Below are 24208 nucleotides of genomic sequence, written 5' to 3' on the forward strand. Positions count from 1 at the left end.
AAGGGACTCAATTTTTTGCGGCTCCCCATTTGTACGGCCCCTGATTCAGCTTTCTAATGTTTATGAGTGATTACAAAATGCCTTGCGCTTATCAGGGGCGTCACAATATCCTTTCTCAAGCGGGCGTTTGATACCAAATTTACCTGAAATACGAAAATCTTGGTTGAATTATATGTATGCAGAGGGTGTCCTGCCCCCATATCCCTTTCAGGTATGTTTGCCTCCTTCTGCAGAGCCCTATGGATTCAAGTTGCTAAACAACATATCTTATTTGACAGCAGGGCCGGCAAGACCGGTGGCTGCGAGACCTTCCCTTCGCTTTAGAGCAAAATAATTTGTTTTAAAGAAAATCTGCAAAAATGTAGTCAACCATCTTATACGTTTGCGTGCTTAGTATTCTCTTAAAAAAATGTCTTTACCTAAGCTTGGCTAGTAGGTTTTTACAGGAGAAGACATAAAGAGCATTGGATATGGGAATTTGATCGAAGGAATAGGCAGTTTTCCAAGTTGTACAATGCATATATTTGGCAATTGATCGAATAACTTGATCCAGAATAAACTTGATGCTAAAAAAAGTAGTTCGGTTTTTTCTGGGGCCAAAACCTGACTCATAAGGTCTACTAACAGACAAACTCTCAAATGGTTACAAAAAATGAAAAATCAGCTGTCGAAGGAAAAGAAACTGCTTGAAAATTTTTGAGAATATAAGAAGTGAAGAATCGGCAGCTGGAGCAAATTTCAAGGGCAAGGATTGGGGGAGTTGTTACTGATAACTGGATTTTGGTGTCACGCCTTTCAGGTAACTGGTGTGCGAATGGTACTTTTAAAATTCAGCTTTTCAAATCAGATAAAAAACAGAGTAGATTTATGTATCATTTCAATGCTGATTTACGAAAAATCCTTTCTCTTGAATCGAAGCAACATTGTCTCTTCTTTTCCTTCAGCCAAAATCTATTTTAGATGCAGTTTCTGGCCATCCCCAGAGTCCTATTTTTCTAAACTTTGCCTTCCCGCCAACTAAGGACTAAGGTAGCGCCATTTACTAAACCCTTTCACAAATTTCGTAACCTAAATTTTTGGCCCTTACCCTTTCATATAAGCTTTGCCGGCCCTGAACAGGGCTTTTTGGCACATTTCTAAAAACACCTGTAGAAGGTTAGTCTGCTTTGCATTTTTGCATGCAGATGAATTTTTGATATGAAACTGAACTGAACATAATTAGATTACACCCCTCTAAAAAGTTTGCGATCAGTTTTAACCGTATCCAAAACTCGTACAAAGAGTACGGGCGGATATAGAGAGAAATTTATTTCATTTTCACTACACTCTTTTGTGTAAGAACCAGTAAATTTACTTTCAGGCTGACTGTTCTTAACTTTTTCGAAAATCTTAGCCTGGAATGTTCTTATTTGTTCTTAAATTAATAGGATGTAAGCAGTGTGATTGCTAGCTTTTTCGCTCTAGGGAGGTGTTCAGACCTTAATTTGCTGATAAATTTGAATATTCACCGAAATTCAAAGTCCTCGAATTTGATATAAAACATTGTTCAAAATTGCATTTTACAGTAGCTCAGCTCTTACTGAATTTTTCTTTAACTTTTGAGCAATTTTGATGCTCGTGTTCTTATAAAAATCGTTCTAACAGAGAAAGAGTGTAACAGATTTCTGGCATATTCTAGGATTCCAAACCTTCAAAAGAATGACTTATTAATAGCATGAGACACCATTTGTTTTCATGGCTGTCTGTGGACTGGGCGCTAACAATTGTTCGGTAAAAAGAATAAAGGCAAGTGGGCGGTATCTTCGATCGAGGAAGGTTTGACCGTGTTATTCTAGGGGTTTTTTGTCAGTAGCACACATCGTGAAAATCAGACATCTTAGTTAATCGTTTAAAGATTGAATGTCATTCTGTTTGGAAATCACAGAAGAGTATCGTGCTAACAACGAAAATGGGTCGATCGGTTTTGGAAATTATATTGTTCTGCACACTTGCCGCACTTCATGGGAAACTCTCAGTTGGTATGTACATACATGTCTTGAGGTTTTTAAAGAGATTACTAAGCAGAAAGTAAATTACACCTTCCATTCGACATGAGTTTATCTATTTTGATTGGCAAAGTATGCTTCAATTTGCTATTGATATTAACGTACTGAGAAGCCTGTTAACCATGCACGCCGCACTAATTTGAAAATGGCGGTTAGCAGAACAGGGATGGTTCTCCCTGTTAATGACCCCGAAGGATTTGCATTAAATTTATTGATAGGAATAAGAAAGCGTGATTTGCACCAAAATTTTACCGCGAAAGTGGTCGATTTCCAGATGGCGGTTATGTTGCGGATATTGGTTTAGTCAGGTCAACGCCCGTTGGCCGATAAGTTTCCGCGATTCCGCCACAATAAAGTTCGAAAGCGATGACGTCACAAGAATCTAATTTTAAAATTTTTGAATTTGGATCCTATAACCTAAAAGAGCATCATGAAATACCTCTAAATACGAAAAATGAGTCAATTGTGTTACGAATTTTCAGGGATATGGCTCTTTTCCCATCAAACCGCTGTATTTTGGTCTCTGTTCATAACTTTGTGAACAGAGCCAAAATAACAGTGATTCGTTAGAAAACTTCAAATCTTTTATTGGCCATATCTCAGCAGATTTTAGACATATTTGGCCAATTTTGCATATTTGAAAGTATTTCATGGTAATCTTTAATTTTATGTGGTTAAATTTCAAAAATTCTTAAAATAGGTTTTCGATGACGTCACAATTTAGAACTCAATGGCAAACTTCCAGTACCTATTCAAGTTTAGTGGGCCTATTTGAACGTCAGATCATTAGGATTTTAACATTGTTTAGGATTTTTATTCAGTAGTTTTGACTGCAAAACAAAGTATCTTTCAAACAAGATTTTATTTACGACACAGTGGTGTTCCTTTGAGAAAAGTAGGCCACATTCGCAATCATGTTGGTAGCGCTCGAGGTCAAATAGGCAACGGGGTCGAATAGGGAAATTCTGGGTCATATAGGGAATTCGTTAATAACTCCATATATTGGACTGCTATCTCAAAACAAACCTCAAAATCGGATTCGGCATGCTTCAAACTACCTTTAAGATGCTTTTTTAATTCAACTACAGTAATTTTTAGCAGTATAAATTGCAATGTTTTGCTTCTACGTTAGCTTGAGGCTTGGCTCCTCCGTAGCTACGACAGCAAATAGACAAAACTCGTTAAAAAAGCATCGTTTTAATTCAAAATAAATAGCAAAAGGTAGTAATCGCCAAGAAAAATACACACTCTCTTCATATCAATCCAAATTTCAAACATCCTGCACCAAGGTTACAAGATTTCTCAAATAGGGAAAACGCTGTTTGGGGTCAAATAGGAAATCTTCAAAAACAGCAAGGAAAAAACACGAAACAGGGAACTGATCTTGTTTTAGGGCGTAAAATCATCCAATCTATTGTTAACACCATTTAGCATGTTAGAAATACATGTATATTATTTGATAAATTCATATCAAGTCAATGCATCACATAAATTTAGGCCCTTGTTTACATAGAGATCTCCTTCGCAGTTTCGGGGTCAAATAGGGAAGCAGTTGAATTTTGCATTATCAAATCCGGTTTTTTTTTTGCCGGAAATCATTATTCCAATAACCTTTTTGATTCAGGAGAATGTCCTCAACTAAAGATTATTGCAAATTAATCACTCTGAGTCCTTGAAAATGATGAAAAGATTTTTCAACTGACAATGGTGTTTTTCAATTCATTTTCATTTTATTTTCAATTAAGAACTAGTTAACCAAATCTAGTAGATATTACAACAGTGAAAAAATTATATAGCAGAAAAGTTACAGTCTAACGAAAACCCCCAAAAATCAGGCAGCAGTACATGGACCCCAGAACGGCCAAGGGGCAAGGGGGCAGGCTTCAATAAAAAGGAATCTGAAAAATTCCCAGCTTCTATTGATTCTGTTGTAATTGTATTTTCATTTTGGTTTCGTATAGGTATCTTGTAAATGAGTTAACTGCTCTTATAAGAGATGGTTGTACAGGTTTTGAGAAATTTTGTCATCAACAAGGCTTTTATATGAATTTCTTTAGTGATTAGAAAGGGCTGATATCAAGGGCACATTTGGTCCCTTTGTCCCTCTTAGGAATTTGCAGGTGAGGTTGCTACCCACCCAATTCCCCATTATGCTTTCCCTGCGGCAGTAACTGAATAGGGCTCTGCCGTGATTCTATACAGTTCTTTTTCTAGGAAAGAAAGGTAGTGTAGAGATTGTTCTGTAAACCTTAGAATGCTAATACCTCTTTAGGTCTTTTTGGGGTCTTTTCCATTTGAGTTCTTGATCCACTAGAACTCTTAGGCATTTGACGTTGTTCACAAGTTTGATATTTCAATTTGGAAACAATCGTTGAAAGACAAGTTCAGGTATTGATAATTTCCGCAACTGTATTAAGGCGGGTTTACACCATCGTTTTTCCTTAAACTTTTTTTCGATATTGGACCGCGATGAATGACAACGATCGTGTAAAAGGCTAAATTGCTGAAAAAAGTTTGATGCTATCTGTCGTTTTTAATCCGCTTAATTGGCGATAATGATCCATCGTTGAAGATTTTATTTTGACTCCGGGTCAAAATAAAATCTCTACCATCATTTTTTTTCAAAGGGGCCGACAAATGCTGACGTCATGTCAGCCCCGGGGAGAGAATTTCGAGACTTTTTACTAAGTATTCGCGTGAAGAAAAGATTGGATTCATGCTCTGAGAACTAAAATAGTCGGGGAAGGTAGTTAAAACGGGCAGGGGACTATTTTTAGATAAAAAGAGGTTCGGGTTTCACAAGTTTTCTTTGAGAATGGCCCGTCCTTATTAATTTTTGAAAATCTATCTTCATCCCAATAGACGTACTTTTTAAGATTGTTATTAACTCACAAGAAACTCGGAAGAATCTCTACTGAAAATGTAGGTTTATAGATATCATTCTATTTTTTTCATTTTGGTGTGACTGTATTTTGAACATAAAAAATGCGACAATTAATAGTGTACAATCAAAAGTAATGAGTAAAAATCTATGCCTAGAAATGGAGTTTTGATTCAGTTCACAGGAGAATTTCCAATTTTTTGCCTTGTCTGATTATTTCTCGTACAAACTTGGCAACATTTGTTGTTAGTTTATTGAGATTTTACCTGAAATTTCTCATTGAGATACTATCGGGGAGGTGTGACACCCCCACATCCCCGGTCCTTTTGCCCCTTCGGTTGCCATTAATATATTCTAAATATTATCCCCCACCTCAATTTTCGACCCCTCAATTTGGGCTTTTTGTGTACCAGCCCTTGCCTTGCTATGTCGGTGTTTGATTCGAGTGAAAAACCACAACGACAGGTTTTCTGATCCATCAAACTATGTACGGTTGTGTGAAAAGGAGGGAAAATGGCCGCGAACTGCCAAAAAATTACATAACGAAAGTGTTTGACGGCCTCTTGATAGTGCACGTGCTAGCCCACACGAACTTTAGAGAGTTGACTTATAAACGCCCCCATATGTTATTTACAAAACAATAACTTCACATTTCCGCTTGTTACTGGGTTGTTCTGCTTGTTCCTGGGTTGTTACTGGGTTGTTCCGCTTGTTCCTGGGTTGTTACTGGGTTGTTCCGCTTGTTACTAGGTTGTTCCGCTTGTTCCTCGTTTTAGCAACGTCGGGGCGTTCCCGCCTTGCCAAAAGAATTGTTGCCGCTGTTTCACGATGATAGAAAGTCGAAGCGTGTGTCACTTGAAAGACGTCGCTATTGTCCTGTGCTACAGATGTTGTAGCACAAACATAAAGTTTATTTGTCTACCCCCTAAATCTGGCAGAAAGTTTTGAGCCAGATTCTTAGGTTCCCAGAAAGAAGAAAAAATTTTTCCACCTCTGCCTGTGCCTCTGGGAAAGGCCTGGCTTCCAGGCCAAGGTTTTTTCTATTTGACTATGGCACCACCATATAGTCTATGCATTTAGTCATTCTAATGTACAGAAATTTCCACCAAAACAATTTAATGTTTCCTATTCCTGTTTTAAACTCCCATGATTTAAATTTCCTTCCCAGGCTTTCAACATTTGAAACTGTGCTTGCCCCCCACCTGAGAGTCACTAACATCTCTGCTAGGAACAATATGCCAACCTACCTGACTTTTGAACATTTTTGATAAGCTCACATGCTGGATGATATATGCTTCTCTCAAATCAACAACACCCTTTTGGCTTGGCATATATATATATAAATTGACAAAGAGCAATTTAGTACACACCAAAAGCATACAACCTAATGCTGATTAAACATTGTGACGAAATTTCAAAAGGTTTAGTTATTGCAATCTCCATGATAATTATGGTCTGTCAAATATTCCTCCTGTGCATGTTGTATTTGGTTAGTGAGACACATTTTTCTCAGTGCAGTTATTAGGTTGCTTAAGTGGTACTGCGAGGGTGTTGGCATGGGCAAAGAAAAGGGCAATCAACTCCCTAGATAAGGCCTAGAAAGGCCTTCAGGAACACTTTAAATTTAACATTTTCTCCTGTCTCAAGTGTTGTTATGATTGGCAGCTCACACCAGCTCTGTTGATGACAACATAATGCATCTGGAGTGTCAATGGAATATCAATTAAAGACTGTACTCTTCTGTTGTAAAATCATATTTATGTGGTTTTTGTAGATGGACAGTCATTCAATCCTGCTGCTGGAACTTTTGTTGATAAGTTTGGGAACAAATCTCAGAGCATCGAGGTTACTTGGACATACAACATTAGCAGTCTTGAGGGTGGCAGAATTTTATGTGGCTTTCTATCAGATTTTGTGATAAAAAAGGAAGGTACTGCTGCAGCTTCTTTGGCTCCAGAATTTCAAGGCAGAGCTTCAGCAATTGATGATCCTGGGCAAAGAAAAATTGGATTCCAGCTTCGTAATTTTGATTTCGGCGACGCAAAAGATGTTCTTTGCACATATTTTGCATCAGATTCTACCCCTTATTACAGTGGATTTTACAAGCTAAAAATATGTGGTTTGTATATTTATGCATTCTTGTACTAAAGTATTTTTAATTTTCAAAAATTTGTACATTTAAATTAGTTTAAACAAATGGTCTAAATCTGCAGTTTCATTTCCTCTTAAAGAAACATTGGCCACTGTAAATGGCATGTTCAGATATGATAAGTTCAAGAAAACCTCCGATTTAGTTTTTTAAAGAAATTTTCTCACTATTGTTGTGAAAGTCTAATTACTCAATTATTCCATTTCTACAACCAAACCTTGTTCCAGTATTGGACCATTTAAAGCCCTCATATATGTTCTCAAGCTGAAGAGTGATTCATTAAAAGGGTGGTCTTTGGGGGTATCAAATACAGTGATTCCGCAAGAAAATTTCCCTATTACCGAAATTCCGCAAGAATATCTTGATATTACCGTAATACCAAGTTTTCAAAATGAAAATTACCAAATGCATTGCATTTTTAACTTTAGTTAACTTCATTTAAGTTTTCAGTATCTGAGGAAGTCGTCAAGATTCAAACATGTAATATAGTTTCGGCGGAAAGTTTACAATATATCAAAAACTCATCCGCCCACAAAATATGAAGCTTATGCAGGGCCCCTTTTCATCAATCTTTCTAATATAAATTCTCTGAAAATGTCATCATATTAAGCTGACTTTCTACCCTGACTTTTTACTTCCTTGCAGTCTTCTTGATGGACACAACTAGCTTTATTCCCTCAGTGCTTTGAAGCTTAGTAGTTTTCTCCGTTTTCAAACAGTTTTGTGAAAATGCTGTTTCACTCAATTTATTTATGATAGCAAATTTTTTCCTGAATGTGGAATAAAAGTTTTCTATAAATCCCAGGGGTGTATTGCTAGGGGGGGGGGGGGCTATGGGAGGCTGACCAAAGACCTCACAAAAGATTAGATAATCCCTCAACAATTAATGTAATCCTCGACGGCTCATTATTTTCAGATCTCCCATCTTATCTTTGCACATTAACTTAAATGGCGCCGTACAAAAAGTTAATTTTTTGACTTGAGGTTCTTCCCCCTTTTCAATTCAAGTATAATTTTTAACCCAAATTCACCTATCTGATGTTTTTATATCAAATCCTGTACTCAAAGTTTCAACAACATTTGTTATTTGAGCGGCAACAAATGTTTAGAGAAGATTAATTATTATTGATGAATCAACTTTGGGGTGGAAATGTAAGTGAAATTGAAATATGTTTCTTGTCACACTTTAGACCCCGTTTACACTGTGGCGGATAAATTTTATCCGCATCAAAATTAGTTGAGATAGGCGTCGCGTCTACACTAGATCCACGCTATCCGCACGAATTTAAGAGTGGCTATCCGAACAATATTAGTTCACCTAGGAAAGTGGATTAAATTAGTTCGGATAGCTATGTGGTACAGTGTAAACGCTTTTATCCTGATAAATTTTATCCACATCGTATCTTGCTCGAAAGCGATTGGCTATTTCATCCAATTTAGTTTTTACTGTCTCCCAATCGAGACCTTTCGCCATCTTGGCTGCCTTGTTGTCGATAAGTACTCGTGTTAAAAATGCAGTATCTTGCCAGTCCACGTAAAATTGGCATCCTTGTCAGCTTTCCCTACTTTCGTTGCTAGTTCAGTGTCATTTTGTTTCAAGAACAATCTATTAAAACAAACTATGCCTAATTTGTATTGAAAATATCTTTGGATTTGGTCTAAAAGAGAAGCAGATGAAAGATTCTGAAGAGAGAATGAAGTCTTTTTACGTTGGCGGGAATTTTGTTTTTACTTTGTTGCCCAGAGAAGACTTCATTTTGGGCGTTCTGTGCATGATTTAGGTCGTGTGTCTGCAGTTATCCGGCACAGTGTAAACGGGAGGGCAAAGTGGACAAAATTTGTGCGGCACAGTGTACATAAATGCAAATCAATCCGAACAACTTTTATGCGGATAAATTTTATCCGGCACAGTGTAAACGGGGTCTTAATGTTCAGTGATGTTTTGCGTTGTTTGTTCTTGTCTTTTGCTTGTGGTGTTTTGGATCGTATTGTTTTGCGTTAGAGTATTCAATAGATATTTAAGCATAGAATTAATTGCCCCTAGAGGACTAGACTTGGTTTTTCGTTTGATCTAGGGAACAATATGATGTGAAAATTGTGGTTAATTTTATATCTATAAATTTGTTGTATTTGGTTTGGATCGCTTTTTCCATTTTATTCTTACTCGCGACATTTCTGAAAGTGGTAACCAAATTCCATGCTTAAATAGAATATTCAAGCAGTTACGCGATATTGCTCTACAATTCTGAAAGCTAAATCGAACCCAAAATAACTGTAAAGATCTAGGGAAATAATTCCCTTGAAAGTTGATCTAACTTTATCCCTACAACCGAAAATACTCTTCTACTGTGCTTTGCAGTAACTGTAAGTTTATAGAGCCAACCCTGGCTAAAAAAAGGACCACATAGATATGCCCAAACATAATCGGATGGATTTTGCTAAGACTGGTCAGAAGAAAGTATGAAGATTTTATCAAAGAAAAGGCGCTTTCTTAGCGTCCTCTTCAAGTCGTTGATACTCTTTGTAGAAGATGAGATCCTGTTTACCTGGCAGCTTTTTAGATCAAAGGGAAACTCGTCGATACCAGTTATTAATAGGAGAGGTCCAAGGAAAGATCCCTGTGGAACACCAAAATGTAATTTTCCATTCGTGACGTAAGACCTTTTTAGAAGCAAACTCTGGACTCCGGGGACTATATAAGGAACTGAAACAGCCCAAATTGTTCTAGGTAACACTTGCATTTGTTAACACAATGTCTTCTTAATTCTTAATGAATATTTATTCCAGAGGTACCTGAGTTCCGAAACTGCTTGATTGAAGGAACAACGTCCTCTACTGGTCAAACTATATTTGCACTGAGACAAGGCGAAACTTTAAGCTCAACTTGCTATGTTTATGGCAACCCTGTTCCGAAGCTGACATGTGGCACCTACGATGATAAAAATAATCAAGTTGGGCAAAATGCTGAGGTAACCGGGAATTTTACAAGCCTCCCAATAAGCAGTCGTTTGCGTTTTTACAATCTTCAAAAAGGGGTGACCAAAGTAAGATGTGTTGCTGATGGAGGTCCTGCAGGAAAGATATCAACGGAAGTAAAAGTTCAAGTTGGTCGTAAGTAACACATTTTTAGTCCAAAAGTTTTCAGTGAACTGTTTTGATGCATATGTGCAGCACTCTAAACCGAAACATTCATTAAAAAATCCTTTTCTTGTTTTTGATACAACCAGCGTAAACCTATCTGACCTTGTTCATTTTTTAGCTTTTCATTAAATTTTTTTAGTAATTTCTGCCATCGAATATCTACTTATGCGTTAGAAAATGCAGTTACGTCCTTTATTCGTAAAAAACTGCTTACTAAAAAATTAAATGATTACGGTTTCGATAAGGTTGTCAAAACTTCTGTTCTAGAGAGACGTAGACACAAAAGGCCGAAAAGAAACTCATTCATAAGAATTTGCTGCTTTCCAATTTGTCAACGGCCAGAAAACTTACTTACTTAAAGCCCCGGTCAAACGCATCCAACATTTATTCCCAAAAAATTAGAAAGTTCGTTGATATTTTTCAGCGGGTGGTCAAACGCATCCTACATTTCGCCCAACATTTCATCCAACATTTCATCCAGCATTTCGCCCAACATTTCATCCAACATTTCATCCAACATTTCGCCCAACATTTCATCCAACATTTCATCCAACATTTCATCCAACATTTCGTCCAACATTTCATCCAACATTTCGTCCAACATTTCATCCAACATTTCATCCAACATTTCGTCCAACATTTCATCCAACATTTCATCCAACATTTCATCCAACATTTCATCCAACATTTCATCCAGCATTTCATCCAGCATTTCATCCAACATTTCATCCAACATTTCATCCAGCATTTCGCCCAACATTTCATCCAGCATTTCATCCAACATTTCATCCAACATTTCGTCCAACATTTCATCCAACATTTCATCCAACATTTCATCCAGCATTTCGCCCAACATTTCATCCAACATTTCATCCAACATTTCATCCAACATTTCATCCAGCATTTCATCCAACATTTCATCCAACATTTCATCCAACATTTCATCCAACATTTCATCCAACATTTCATCCAACATTTCATCCAACATTTCATCCAACATTTCATCCAACATTTCATCCAGCATTTCATCCAACATTTCATCCAACATTTCATCCAACATTTCATCCAGCATTTCATCCAACATTTCATCCAACATTTCGCCCAACATTTCATCCAACATTTCATCCAACATTTCATCCAACATTTCCATCACCGTGCATCGCCTGCGCAGCGACATGTTTGCAGCACTTGTTTACAGAAGATAAAAAGGCACGTAAGATAAAAGTGAAAAATGATAGCTGATTTCGAAAACAACACGTTGAAACGTAAAGCTTCCCGTTAGGACTACGCCTAAATCTAGATCGTTATCGCTGCTGTGACTCTCCTCGTCAGTGCTACGTTCATCCTAATCCGACACCCTTTCCCCAGCTATTAATTGTTGGATTATTTCATTCTGCACTTTGCTTTTGCTTTACATTTTTCACTCGATAACTTTTAAAAAAAGTTGCTCACAAATCACTCTGGATTCACCTCGGCTCAAATAACAATACAGAAGTTTGAATCATGCGCATGCCTAGAAAAAAAGATGTTGGATGGAGTGGTCAAACGCATCCAACATTTCATCCAACATACAGAAAACCAATGTTGGACGAAATGTTGGATGCGTTTGACCACCCATGTTGGGTCACCCAACATTTGCAAATCGATGTTGGATGATGTTTGATCACGGTCAAAAACAAATTTTGTTTTTCAATGTTGGATGTAATGTTGGATGCGTTTGACCACTCCATCCAACATTTCACCCAACATTTCATTTTCTAGGCATGCGCATGATTCAAACTTTTGACCACTCCATCCAACCTTTTCTATAGTTTAATTTCTCTGCTTTTCGAATACCTTTTGACAATGTTAATAGCGGACATTATTTTGTTGTTTATGTTTTCTGTTTTGTCGCATGTAAAACAACAACCAAAACATGCGATTCTGCTATCGGGCAGCATTTACTGGAAAACCAGATTGTGCAAAAAACTATAATGGTGACATGTCTTGTATTGTTGGTAAAGCCTGATCGTCGTTCTATCGAGAAGTTTTGGAATCTATCACATAAACATGAAAAACCTATATTGTGTAGACAGAAGGAGTTTTTGTTCACCTTATGACTCCATTGCTAACAATTTCCACAGGCAAGCGGCACTGATTGGGCAACCTCAACTGTCATGTGCTCGCGTTTCTGATTGGCCTATTTTGATCAACAACTGGGTTTATATATTTCCTAGAGTATAGTTTTTTCGATCTATGTTCCGACGTTTTATAATCTTAAGAATGTCAGACGAAAAGCTTTAGTATGAGTCAAAAATTTTTCCAAGTCATTTTTAAGTTTTGTACCACCAAAAGATTTTTTGGATAATCATTTTCGCTGTTTCTCTCTATCAGACGTCCCAACTGCTCCAGTGAGTATACGATTGATTGAATCAACGTATATATCTATTAGAATCGGATGGAGGAAGCCTGCCAGTCCGGGCTATTCAGGAATATCCAATTATCTTGTGGAGTTGTTTTACCCAAATAGAACAGAGACAGTGCGAAATATGACCGTCACAGACGGAAGCCCCTTTCTTGAATACACTTTCCTTTATCTGAATCGCGACCAAGAATATAGAATTCGTATCTCTGCATACAACGCTGTTGGCAAAGGGGCATACGCTGAAGGGTCCTACAGGACAGTCCGGATAAAACCAAGGGGGTTTTTTGTGCCAAAATATTTTTGTTAGTTTGTTGTCTCTTCTTTCTGCTGTATGGTGCTTATAGGTATCGAGAGCTCCAAACACTGTCAAGGAAAGTCAAAATATTTTTGTTTGCACACCACTCAAATATCTTGTTCCAAAGGTATAAAAACCTTTTAGAACATAACTTTTTAGGTGTTAAATGTTGGGTATTGTTGGGTAAATTTTGATCCGTTTGAACACCTCAACCAGCATTTGACTATTTTTTGCTTTCGCTGTTTGTTGTTATTTTGGAATGAATCGAACTGCCTTGCTTCGCAAGTTTGAGTAGAAGAATGTTGCAGTCGATAATGTGCAGTTAAAATCAGAAATGTTGGATGAGTTTGCGAAACAGTTCCAAAATCATCAAAGAATATTAAACATTTTTAACCAAAGTTAACTTACGTCAAGATCGCCAAACATCATGCAACTCTTTTGCCAAAACCAATTTTTTGCCGTCATCCAACGAAGTCTAACATTGTTGGCTAAACTAGTGCAACATTTTATTCCAAACGTTGTTTGTTGGACTTAGGACGAGATGTTGCACTGGATTGGCCTGGGATTGTTGTGATTAGTTTTTAAAGATTGCACGACAGAAATCTGAAATATACCATCTTCCATTTTCCATCCCCAGTCTTGCGGGTTTAGACAGCAAAGGTCTAAATGCTTCCACTGTGTACCTGGAAGTTCAAAAAAATTTTGGGAATTGATTTCATATTGTGAATAAAATAAAGAAGCTAATATGTCATTTTCCTACTTAAACTAACTATTAATTAGAAAAGGAATAAAAACAGTGTTGGTTATATCGTCCACATCAGTTATTTGAATTGTCATAATTTTATTAAATAGAGAAAAAACGTCATGAACCTGAAGATGCACTCGTAAAGCATGGTAGTATGTCGCTCTTCCAGTTGGAGGAAGATTATCTGGTTCTACTACATTGCTCGTTGTAACCATTTCAATGTATTTGGTATGTCGTATACTAGCCAACGAGTCACATTTCTTGCCACCGTAGCTGGAAAATAAAGTGTGCAAAATTCAGTTAGTTGATTCAAATTGGTGATACTATTGCTTGATATTTTATTTCAGAAGCTTATTAAATATCTTAAAAAGAAATGTATTTACATTGTAACCACCAGTTGAACACCTGCCTCTCCGATCTCTTGCTGAGTCATTGACAAATTCCCAAATTGTTTTGATATCTCAAGTATTCACCTTCTCTCGATTCTAACTGCTTCAGGATTTTCAGCTTCCCTATAACAAACAGAGTGCTCTAATAACAGTTTTCTAAATGATGAACAGTGGCATATCATTTTAGTGTTCCTAGTACCTAATATCAACTGCAATGTATGTCATTATAGGTAATGCAGTACAAAGCTATCATGCTATTATTATTTCAGTTTTATACCTTTTTGGTGCATAACTGAAGTTGTGTCACAGCCACTCCAAGCATGAGCAGAAAGAAGTGCTTCTTGGTACTGTTGTGTTGATAAAAGGTCCCGCATGCTCCAGTATAACAATTTTGAATGTCGCCTTTTCTTTTCCTTTTTCTCTGTTCCAAAAAACGATTCTCCCAATCCATCTCTCCAGTGGCTCATCATGAGAACCAATATATCCGTACCTTCTTCCATCACACTAACATATCTACCAGTTTCTGCGTACTCAAGGACAGTCTTCACAATTGAGATATCCGCGTCTCCATTACTTTGAACTGCGACAAACCTTTCCTTCTCTAACCGAGTACAAAGCAACTTAATCAGCCTATCCTTGTTATCTATGTTCGCCAGAAATGCTTCCCTGCTACAAGTAATTTTTGAGCTTTCAGTGATTTCAATGCTAGCTGGCGTTTTGCTCATTCGACGAAGAGGCTCCTGACCTTTTGTTGACATTCTGTCTAAGTATCCATCAAAAACAACGTTAACGCAAGTGTAATTCCCAAATCTTTGCTTTACAAATGCAATGTACTGTTCAAGCACTTCAGAATACGTTGATTTTGGCTAGTGGACTTTGTGGAGCAATGCATCACCATCAACCACGCAAACGTCATTTGTAGTCGGGATAGTTGCATTCTCTGTACCCAGTAAGTGATTTCTAAGAACAGCTTTAGTCGATTTTCTCATCATACCTTGTTTAAAGAGTGACGTCGGCTCTAGAGTTAGCTCATTTCAGTAATGTTACTTTGGAAGTTAGCCAAGGCAGTCAAACGGCTAAACAGTATAGTTGGATTGATGGTCACTGTATTGTTCCCCATTTTCGTCTTAGGTAAGAGATCTTCAAATGTTTGAACTCGTTCTTTTCTCTTGATGCTCGCACCATCAAGCCAGTTGAAAGACTTTTAAGATGTTGCCCGTCTTCACCAAAAGGGTTGTGGCGATCAAACTATTCTTTGATTAACGTAAGATCTTTATTGTCTCTCTGCTTGGGCCTAACTGAACATGCTGTTCACTTGTTTTCCTATATGCGCCAGTCGATTCACCCATTGCATTGGGTATGTCTGCACACCTATGGATACTTCCGATCCATAACTGGCGAGTAGATTCCGAAATACCTCTTTCTCGCGTCAGACCACCGTTGCTCTTCAATGCTCTCATCATCACCTGTTCAATGACCAAATCCGTCCATAAGCCTGACCAAAATCGCTCGCTGTGCCTGACAGTCTGCAAATTGCCTCTTGCAAACTGATCATAGACCCAAGGATGAGAGCCTTCCAAATCAAGCATGTTTTGTAGATGCAATTTTGCACATTTAGCATAGTTAACATGGGCTGTATGCGAATAAGTTCAGCATTTTGTTCAAAGACACCAAATGCAAATTCCAGTCACCAGTTCTCTCCGCACGAATAAATATTTTTATCACGGCGATGTAATTCAAATATTGCAACCATAACTTTAATGTCCAAGACGTTTTAGCGAGGTACTTCTTGTACGCTTCGAGATTGAACGTAAGCTTTGAGAGGGTTGGGAATCATTGCATATTGATGTCACGGTGATGCTTTTCTCTGAATTCATTTTTCAATTTTTCAAAATCAGAGCACAAGTCCTCAATCTTCACTGTCGCTTCTTCAAATGTAGGACGTTCCATCTCTTCACAGCTATCACGATTCTCTTGTCCAGATGCAATCAATTGTGTCATTAATTTGCAAACCAATGCAGACTCGATAAGGATGTGTCCTCTAAGCGCTCTCGACACAGCCTTCCCAGAAAAGATATGGGGAACAGCTCTTCCCATAAACTTCTTCAAGGGCTTCTTCTAATCCACTTCCTTTCATTACAGCATTCAATGCTTCCAAGAAATCTCATCAGAAGATGAACCCTCCTAAGATGCAGACTACATTAATCGATTTTGCATTTTATTATCTCCAAAGCTTTGATGGATTATTATCCCTAATCCTAACCCTAACAAGCCTCGATATGTTCGATAGTGATGACGTCACCGATGACGTCATCGTGTTATTTTTAAACTTTGTTGGATTAAGCGTGACATATAGCGTGACAACAAACTTTGTTACTACTTTAAATTTCTAAACTGCTCAAAGGTTTCTGAATGATAATGGCCTTTTAGAATAAACTAGCCTTGCGAGAAAACACATGAGTGAGATAAACTCTTTTTTTATAAGAAACAGTACGATAAAGTTCATGCTGACTGTTGTTAATTTTTCGAAGATCTAAGGCTGGAATGTTTTTAATTTGTTTTAAATTAATAAGGTGTAAGCAGTGAAATTGGTAGCTTTTTCGCTTTAGTGAGGTGTTTAGGCCTCAGTTGCCTCAAAGTGAGCGAGATGTCCTTTACTTGCTGAAAAATTTGAATATTCACCGAAAAAGCACCTACACATGGCTAAAATTTTATCATTGTCTTGTAGATGGGGGATTTGAAAACACATTCGTTGTGGGCAACATTTAGACGCGTTGGTGAAATGTCATCTACTTGAAATCAGAATACTTCCCATGTTGTGGACAGTAGGCCCAAGAAAACAATTTTTTGAAATTGGTCAACCAACCTTCGGTCTCAGTTGATTTTCTTTGTTGTGCAGCCAGACAACTTCACTATTACTTTCAAGTCTAAAATTTATGCAAAGATATATTTCAGGGTGGGAGCTGTGTATAACCTGAGATTTTATGTCACTTTTGTAGATAATGGTGGAAGATCTACGCGCGATGGAACTATTGTTGGAATCGTCTTTGGTGTCATGCTGCCATTGTTCTCATTATCATCATTTTTTTCTTCATGCTGAAGAAGAGGTAAGAACGTAAGTCATATTAACTCAACTTTTCTTTCTAGGCCTATAGATTGGCAAAGTAAAACATCATAATCATTTCTTTTTAAAATTGTAAAAATTGTAAAATTGTCAAGATAGCCTCTAACCTAATTGCAACAAAAAATTACAATAACATTAATAAATCACAGCAACAAATTGATAAATTACAGTTATTAATTGCGAATGGACAGAACCCAAGCTTAACCCTTCCTCTCTTCCTTCTCCCAGAAACAATATTGTTAGTACAGACAAATATCATACATGTAGCATAAATAAAGCACTATTCCTAACCTCCTTAGTCGTTTTATTGAAATCCAACGTCATTAAGACAGAGGGGTAAACCTGTGGTGTGTATGCAAGGACGGTTTCAAGTTGCAGTTCCTGGTTTGAGGCTAAAATCATGCTATTTGCTTGATAAAAGAGGCGAAAGAAAAAGTTGTAAACTTTTCTCTCTATTCTCAATTTAAAAATTGAAGTTTGCTAATTTCAACTTTCTTTTACAAATCTTGAATACCCACATTTTTTACACAGGCCCTTTCTGCTCCCATCCTAGGACAAGCTGGATTTTTTTCTACGTTTCATTCCTTGTACATGTGTGTATCTTTATACAATTGATAAAAATACGAGCCGCAGAATACCTGAGCCAGACTGTCATAGGTGTGCCAATTCGACCTAAATTCGTACTTATTTCCTCAACAGAATAGAATTTCGAAGGTCCAATTCGCAACTTGAGATGCAGCAGCCGAAAAAATTCTTGCCTTCTCTTCAGTTCCGTTTATTTGGCTGGCTGATATGGAATGTTTGATTTTTTTTATTTTTACGATTGCTTTCCAGTTAATTTATGTTGAAGGTGATTTACAAAATGTGTTTATTTCTTAACTAACCGAAATTTACCCAGAAATTTTTTCCACCGAAAATAAATTCACCGGGATATTTGGCACCGAATTTTTTGTACGTAATGTATGGCGAATTGACTGAGAAAGCCATATTTCAGTCATTTTGCAATGGACTTAGCCCATCTTTCACAATTGGTCTAATTTTCGAAATTCTGTGAATTTCGCGATTCAACATATTTTTGACTGTAAAGTAGCCCTTAGAAGTTGGCTGATCTAGATCGAATATCAGAAGCATCTATAATGAACTTATAATACGACATTCTATTTGCACTTACAGCCATCTACCCAGCCACATATTTGCACTTACGCACAACAGCTTATATTCCTATTGTATTTACATTCGCTTTTTAGCCTAGCTTTTCTATTCGCTTTGTTTTAGTTAATCCCCTATAATGAGAGCTGTTTTATTATAGTTGTGTAGATAGTTAAAATGATTAATCGAGTTCAGATACAGAGAAAAACAAGTCGTCTCAACTCTTTGCTTCTGCACACACCTAGGTGAGAAGTTATATATATATAAACTAACACAAAATTTAGTTAGTAAAAGAAACAACAACGCTTTTACTAAACATCTTTAGGCACGTTTTTATGTTTTAAGGGAGGTTCACTCAAAACAGACCCCCCCACCCCTGAAATAAAATTCTCCAACATGAGTTTCCACCCGCCGGACAACAGAACCGCCAATGTTGGATTACCGTAAATCCTCGAATTGACCCCCCTCAAAAAGCCCCCCTCAAATAAGCCCCCATCCTAGAACTAAAAATTGTTAATAAGCCCCCCCACGAATAAGCCCCCACTGCTACTGTGAATTCTCAAGTTGGAACTCCTCAAGTTGATGAGTTTTGCCATCTGAGGCTGCCACCCCCCACCCCCTTCGAATTGTAATAGGAATATTCTCCTTTTCAGTATTAACCTCGTTATCATGTTACTTATGACGCACTTAACTTAAGGATATATATTTCAGCACGTAGTTAGTTATAGGACTTTTGATTTCGATGATGAAGCAGAAAACATAAACGAAGTTCGTTTCTCTTCGTCTCACTTCTTCGAGAAAGATCCCGCTACAAAAATTGGTGTTGGACCCGGTTCTCCATTTATGGATAAATAACCGCTACAAAAATTGACACGGTTCTCCATTTATGGTTAATAACCGTCAGTCACGTCCACTATCGAAGTAGTTGTTGGTCTTGTTGGTGGTCTTGCCGAAGTGGTGAAATCCCAACAACATACCACAAAAGAAATCACTGCCGAAACGCAACGACAGTTACAAAGCCTCTCGCAAGCTGTTGCTGACCTGTCTCTCTCCGTTCGTCCACAAAATTCAAGCAGCTCTACACTACGTCTCCCACAATTAATTCTACCGGAGTTTACAGGCAGGGAACCTCTAGATCGTTTCATAGAGCAGCTCACACACATCCTTTCCTCCTCTGGTGTCTCTCCAAAATTTTGGTTGACTTATTTAAAGCAACAATGTCAAAAAGACGCCAGAGCCTTCGACATCGTCTGCAAATTCGAGTCCGAAAATACTATTCAATTTTCTTCTACACGGACTTCAGACGAATTCATGACTCTTTACGATCAATGTTTGGCCACTCTTACAGCCCACCGTGGTTTACCCAAAGAACAACGTATCCGAGAACTTCTTGCCACGTACTACGCCATGCACCAGAATCCTGGCGAGTCTGTTTCCGATTTTGCACACCGTTTTCTGGTAACCCAGCACTCCCTCGAAAGGCTCATTCCTGGTATCCATCGTTCTTCCAACCCACACACTGGTGACATGGAACTCATTCATGCCTTCATTATGAAACTTTCTCCTATTTTATCCAAGGAACTTCTCAGTCGTGATTCTCCTTTTTCCAATCTGACTGCTGCCATCGAAGCTGCAAAACGATATGAGTCAGTTCAGCACGTCCTTTCGCCTCGAGACACGCCCACTCCATGGAAGCCGGAATCTCTCCTTACCGCTACTTCGCAATCAGCTTCTCCAGTCCAGCAAAACTTAAATTCTGGACACTCGGGTACAAAAATTTGCTGGTACTTTAATAAATTTCATAAAGCTCATTGTGAATTACCTAATAACCGATGTAAGTTTGGCTTTATTCATACATGCGTGCAATGTTCCAAGTCTAATTGTAAGAAATTCTTACATAATTTTCACGATTCCACACGTAACAAGCCTTCTCGTGGCCAGAATCACTTACAGCCACGAGGCACCTTTAAACGTAATTCACATGATACTCGTACTTCTCCTCCTGAGTCTCGCTATTCTGTATCATCTCGAATTCATAGCAATTATGCAGATATTAACACAGATCGTGATGCCTTTATCGTTGATACAGTAAAGTACGTATTTAATGAATCTCTTGCATCTTTAAAACAGGATCCCTCTGCTAGTATTGCACAGGAGGTAGAAAAACGTCTCCCCTTTTCAACTTCCACCCACCTCCCCGAGGCTACGCCGCAAGACCCACTTTACAGTATGCCTGCCGTATCCGCCCTTACAAGTAATCTTACATTTTCGGCCCTTCGTCTTGCGGATAAAAACATCTTGTGGACTAAGGTTACTTCCGCGGGGCTTTCCCTTCCATTGCCTTTAGATACTTGCTGCTCGGTGTCCCTAGCAAGTCAAAAACATGCTGCGCACGTAGCCCGTCAGCATCCCAATCTCAAATTCACTAAACTTGAGCAGCACGTCCCCGTTTCGGTAGCTGGGCCTACCTCCAATCTACATGCTGTAGGTATCATGGAGGTCCCTATTGTATGGGAAAATGGTCGATCAGTTATATTTACAATGCTTGTTGTTCCTAATTTGACATGGCCTATTTTGTTCGGGCAGAATCATTTACGCAAGGTTATGCAACAACCTGAATATCATACTGCAGCAAAAAAGTGAAGGGGCTATAGCCCACCCCCTCTGGCGTGCCTGATCTTCAGTTTCATGCTAACACTGATCTGTTAATAATGTTAATGACTATCCAGCTTGACTCCATACCAAACTTCTCAATCAATTATATATTAGGTATAAACCTCGACCATTATAATATGTAGTGTTATAGTTTTATTATTAGTCATATTAAGATACATGTCATATCCCAGGGGGCAGTCTTGATAAATTGCTTCTCCTGGGTTCCGTCCGAAAATCAAAATTGTCGCAAAATTTGCGACACTCCGCCAATAGTTCTGTGTCCTTCGGTAAATTTTGTTTCATTCGGTAAAAATCATTTTCCTCTTTGGCCTACCAGTCTTCCAAACCTGGCTACGCCACAGTTAAAAACCAAATTTCAAAAATGGGCGTTTCTATCATTTTCCAGTGACTTGAAGGGTGTGACACCAAAATTAGTGCCTAACACCCCCAATCATTGTTGCTTATATCCGCCCCTGCTTGCACCCATAGCAAGAAAATTGCTATCTGGAAATTATTGGCCCCCTTATGGCTGGCTCCTGTTTTTTTTCTAGTAGCCGCAACGCCCGTGTTGCAGGAAACTGTAGACGCAAACAATGATATTTTTCACATTCAACTGAAACGCTTGTTTTTTTCTGTAATGAAATAAAACACTAAAATAAAAGATAAAGATTTTTCTATGCCTGAAAAGATGACCACAAATGTAAACACTTAATGTCTGTGTCTACCCTTGTTTCTTTGAAAGACTGTGGACTAATATCCCATGGTAGACTCAGTAGTTTGACCATCATTTTGATCGGAAATTCAGAAGCTATAACTGTTGGTAGCATAACACACGTAGCCTGCGTGCAGACTCAAGTCTCTCACAAAGAACTGTCGAGTAGTAAACCGATCCGTTGAGTCTGCACATAGGCTACTAGCTCGGTGAATGATTTGCCAGTTACTATCGTGGCAAGCGAAAATGTTGGCCGATAAACTCTTTTCAGCTCAGGCGCGGATCTAGCCAAATTTTTGACCAGTTTTGGTGTACTTTATCCCATTACAGCCCTGTGTTTTTGTCCACACTTTCATCTAATATGTCAAAATTTTACTCCATCCAGCATGGCCTTTGATCCTCTTCTTGCAACTTCGATTCTAATTTTCATGAATTTTTCCGAGAAAACACGTCAACTCCCCTTAATATAAAAACCTCAGATTCTTACTGCATCCGTATTCCATGTTGTATAATTTTGTTTTAAAGCGTCCATCCTTTCGAGCTATGGATATCGATGTCGAGTATGCTTTTTAGTCACCGGTTTTTCTCGCATAAGGGAAATATATGGGCGCCGGTTTTCACAGGTTTTCAGAAAACAATAGCCACCGGTTTCAATTTGGCGCATAGATAGCATACTCCAAGCTGTCACATCGAATGGCTGCTGATTTGCTCGATTTTGAATGAGATAAAAGATAAAGTAGAAAGCTGGGAACTCTGTCAAACTCTTGTGAAGGTTCAATTCAGTATATAAACAGAAAAACTGTAGTCAGTCAGGGAGAAATGCAGCAATTGTTGCAATTGAAATTTAGATCAAAAATTCAAGATTTAAAGAGAAACATAGCTCTTAGAACTTGACCGGTTTTTTGAAACCTGTGCAACCGGCCTAGATCCGCGCCTGGAGCTAGTCTAATTATTAGTACTGTAGTGCTTTTTGTACCAATTCTGCTTTTGCTCACAATGCACATCAATACTTCATTTTTAGAAAGTTTGTAAAGGAACTCACTCGAGGAAGTTTTGGCTTGTGGTGCAGGTTCGCATGTGGTGCAAATGTACAGTATGTAATTTGTGATATATTCTTCTTGGAGTTGTCCGCTACCATATCAGCGCTATTTATCTCAACATAATCTTTGCAAATATGAATTCATGTTTATTTCCTCAGGCATGCATTGATTTGTTGCAGAAAAATTTGGTACACACAGTTTTATTAGAAATCTTTAGATGGTGTCTCATTAGATGGTTTCGTTGATATCTTAGGAGAAGAGCGATCAGATTAGAAAAGTGTTACGACGCAGGGTTCCCTTCCGGACAATATCAGGTGAGAATTGCATCTTGTGCTGTGATTGCATCAGTGTCTGTAAATATGTTTTTTGTATTACGTAATTGTTATTTCAAGGCTCTGCTAAGGGTACATGAAGGTTAGCCTGCGCACAGATTCAACTGGATTTCCAATCGACGAGTTTAGTTACATGAATCCTAAAACTTTCCATTCAACTAAACTTAGATTCATGTAACTAAACTCGTAGGTTGGAAAACCAGTGGAGTCTGCGCGCAGGCTACATGAAGGGTTGCTTCATCAGTTTTGCCGTGCCTGTTAAAGCCGTGCTGTTATTTGACGAACTTGTTGTTTTCAGTCGTTAGTCGAATAATTGCGGTAAAAAGAAGAATTTTGATTTTATCTGCCGTTGCCGTATTTTTGAGCATTTCAGCCTACAACGAACTCTCGTTGGTAAAACCCCCTTTTAAGTGGTTTTACAAAAGGTATTGTCAAAATCTAGCGGGTAGTTCTAGCCATTGGAAGCATATCCACGCCACTCACAATGTCAGCCCGAAGGACTTATCAAAGAAATCCTTGTTTTGGAAGCCTTTTTGCTGTGTATCAGATTGACTCTCAGGTTCTATGCCACGAGTTTGAAAGTGGAGAGGGGGCAAGGCTGACAAAAGTGGGGCCAAGGCTTCTGTCGCCCTTTATTGCAGCTCTTGAATTATTTGCTTCGTAAAACAATTGGGGCATGCATGATCCTAGTTTGTCTGTCACACCAGATATTGATTTAATTTCAAGAATCGTTTAAATCGCAAGATGAGACCAAATTACCCCGAGCATTTTCACAAAGTGCCCAAAATATGGTTTTTTATTATCGATGAAAATATAAGAGCCAAAATTTATTGAAAATAATTTGCCAAAAAGGGAAGACTGTAAATAGGCAGGTCGACGGAGTGCCGCCTGGGAGCAGAAGCCTAGCCTGTGCTCCAGACAGAGGTCTGGCTACCAGAAGCCGTGTCCCCAGTAATAAATACATAAGCCCTGTTTACAGTACACAAATTAACCTGGGTTTGTTCTAGGTTAAAAGTAACCCGGGTCGAGCCCTGATGCGTTTACGCTGGAAACTGTCGACTTTGTAGTATAAGAGGCATCAAGGGCGAACCTGGGTTAGTTTGATATCGACGCATGCGTAACAAAGACAAATTGAAGGTGAGGATAA

General features: G+C 38.2%; 1 protein-coding gene and 1 pseudogene across 15 annotated transcripts in view; one reads left to right on the top strand and one right to left on the bottom strand.

Annotated features, from left to right (window-relative positions):
* The first annotated feature begins 1398 nt into the window (after positions 1–1398).
* Positions 1399–24208, top strand: part of LOC135684431 (uncharacterized) — a 51513-nt gene continuing 28703 nt past the window's right edge. For 10 of the 15 annotated variants that reach the window (XM_089114889.1, XM_089114890.1, XM_089114891.1 and 7 more), the window contains exons 1-4: positions 10046–10186; positions 17049–17156; positions 22711–22782; positions 22983–23043. In XM_089114889.1, the coding sequence (XP_088971015.1) occupies positions 17052–17156; positions 22711–22782; positions 22983–23043 (238 nt within the window). In that variant the 5' untranslated portion in view covers positions 10046–10186; positions 17049–17051. The other 5 variants (XM_089114899.1, XM_089114898.1, XM_089114897.1 and 2 more) reach the window with 5 other exon arrangements.
* LOC148957675 (uncharacterized) lies at positions 13106–15870 on the bottom strand (annotated as a pseudogene).

This window comes from Rhopilema esculentum, chromosome 21, assembly GCF_057945365.1.
Source record: "Rhopilema esculentum isolate cy_ngs chromosome 21, ASM5794536v1, whole genome shotgun sequence".
Classification (NCBI taxonomy): domain Eukaryota; kingdom Metazoa; phylum Cnidaria; class Scyphozoa; order Rhizostomeae; family Rhizostomatidae; genus Rhopilema; species Rhopilema esculentum.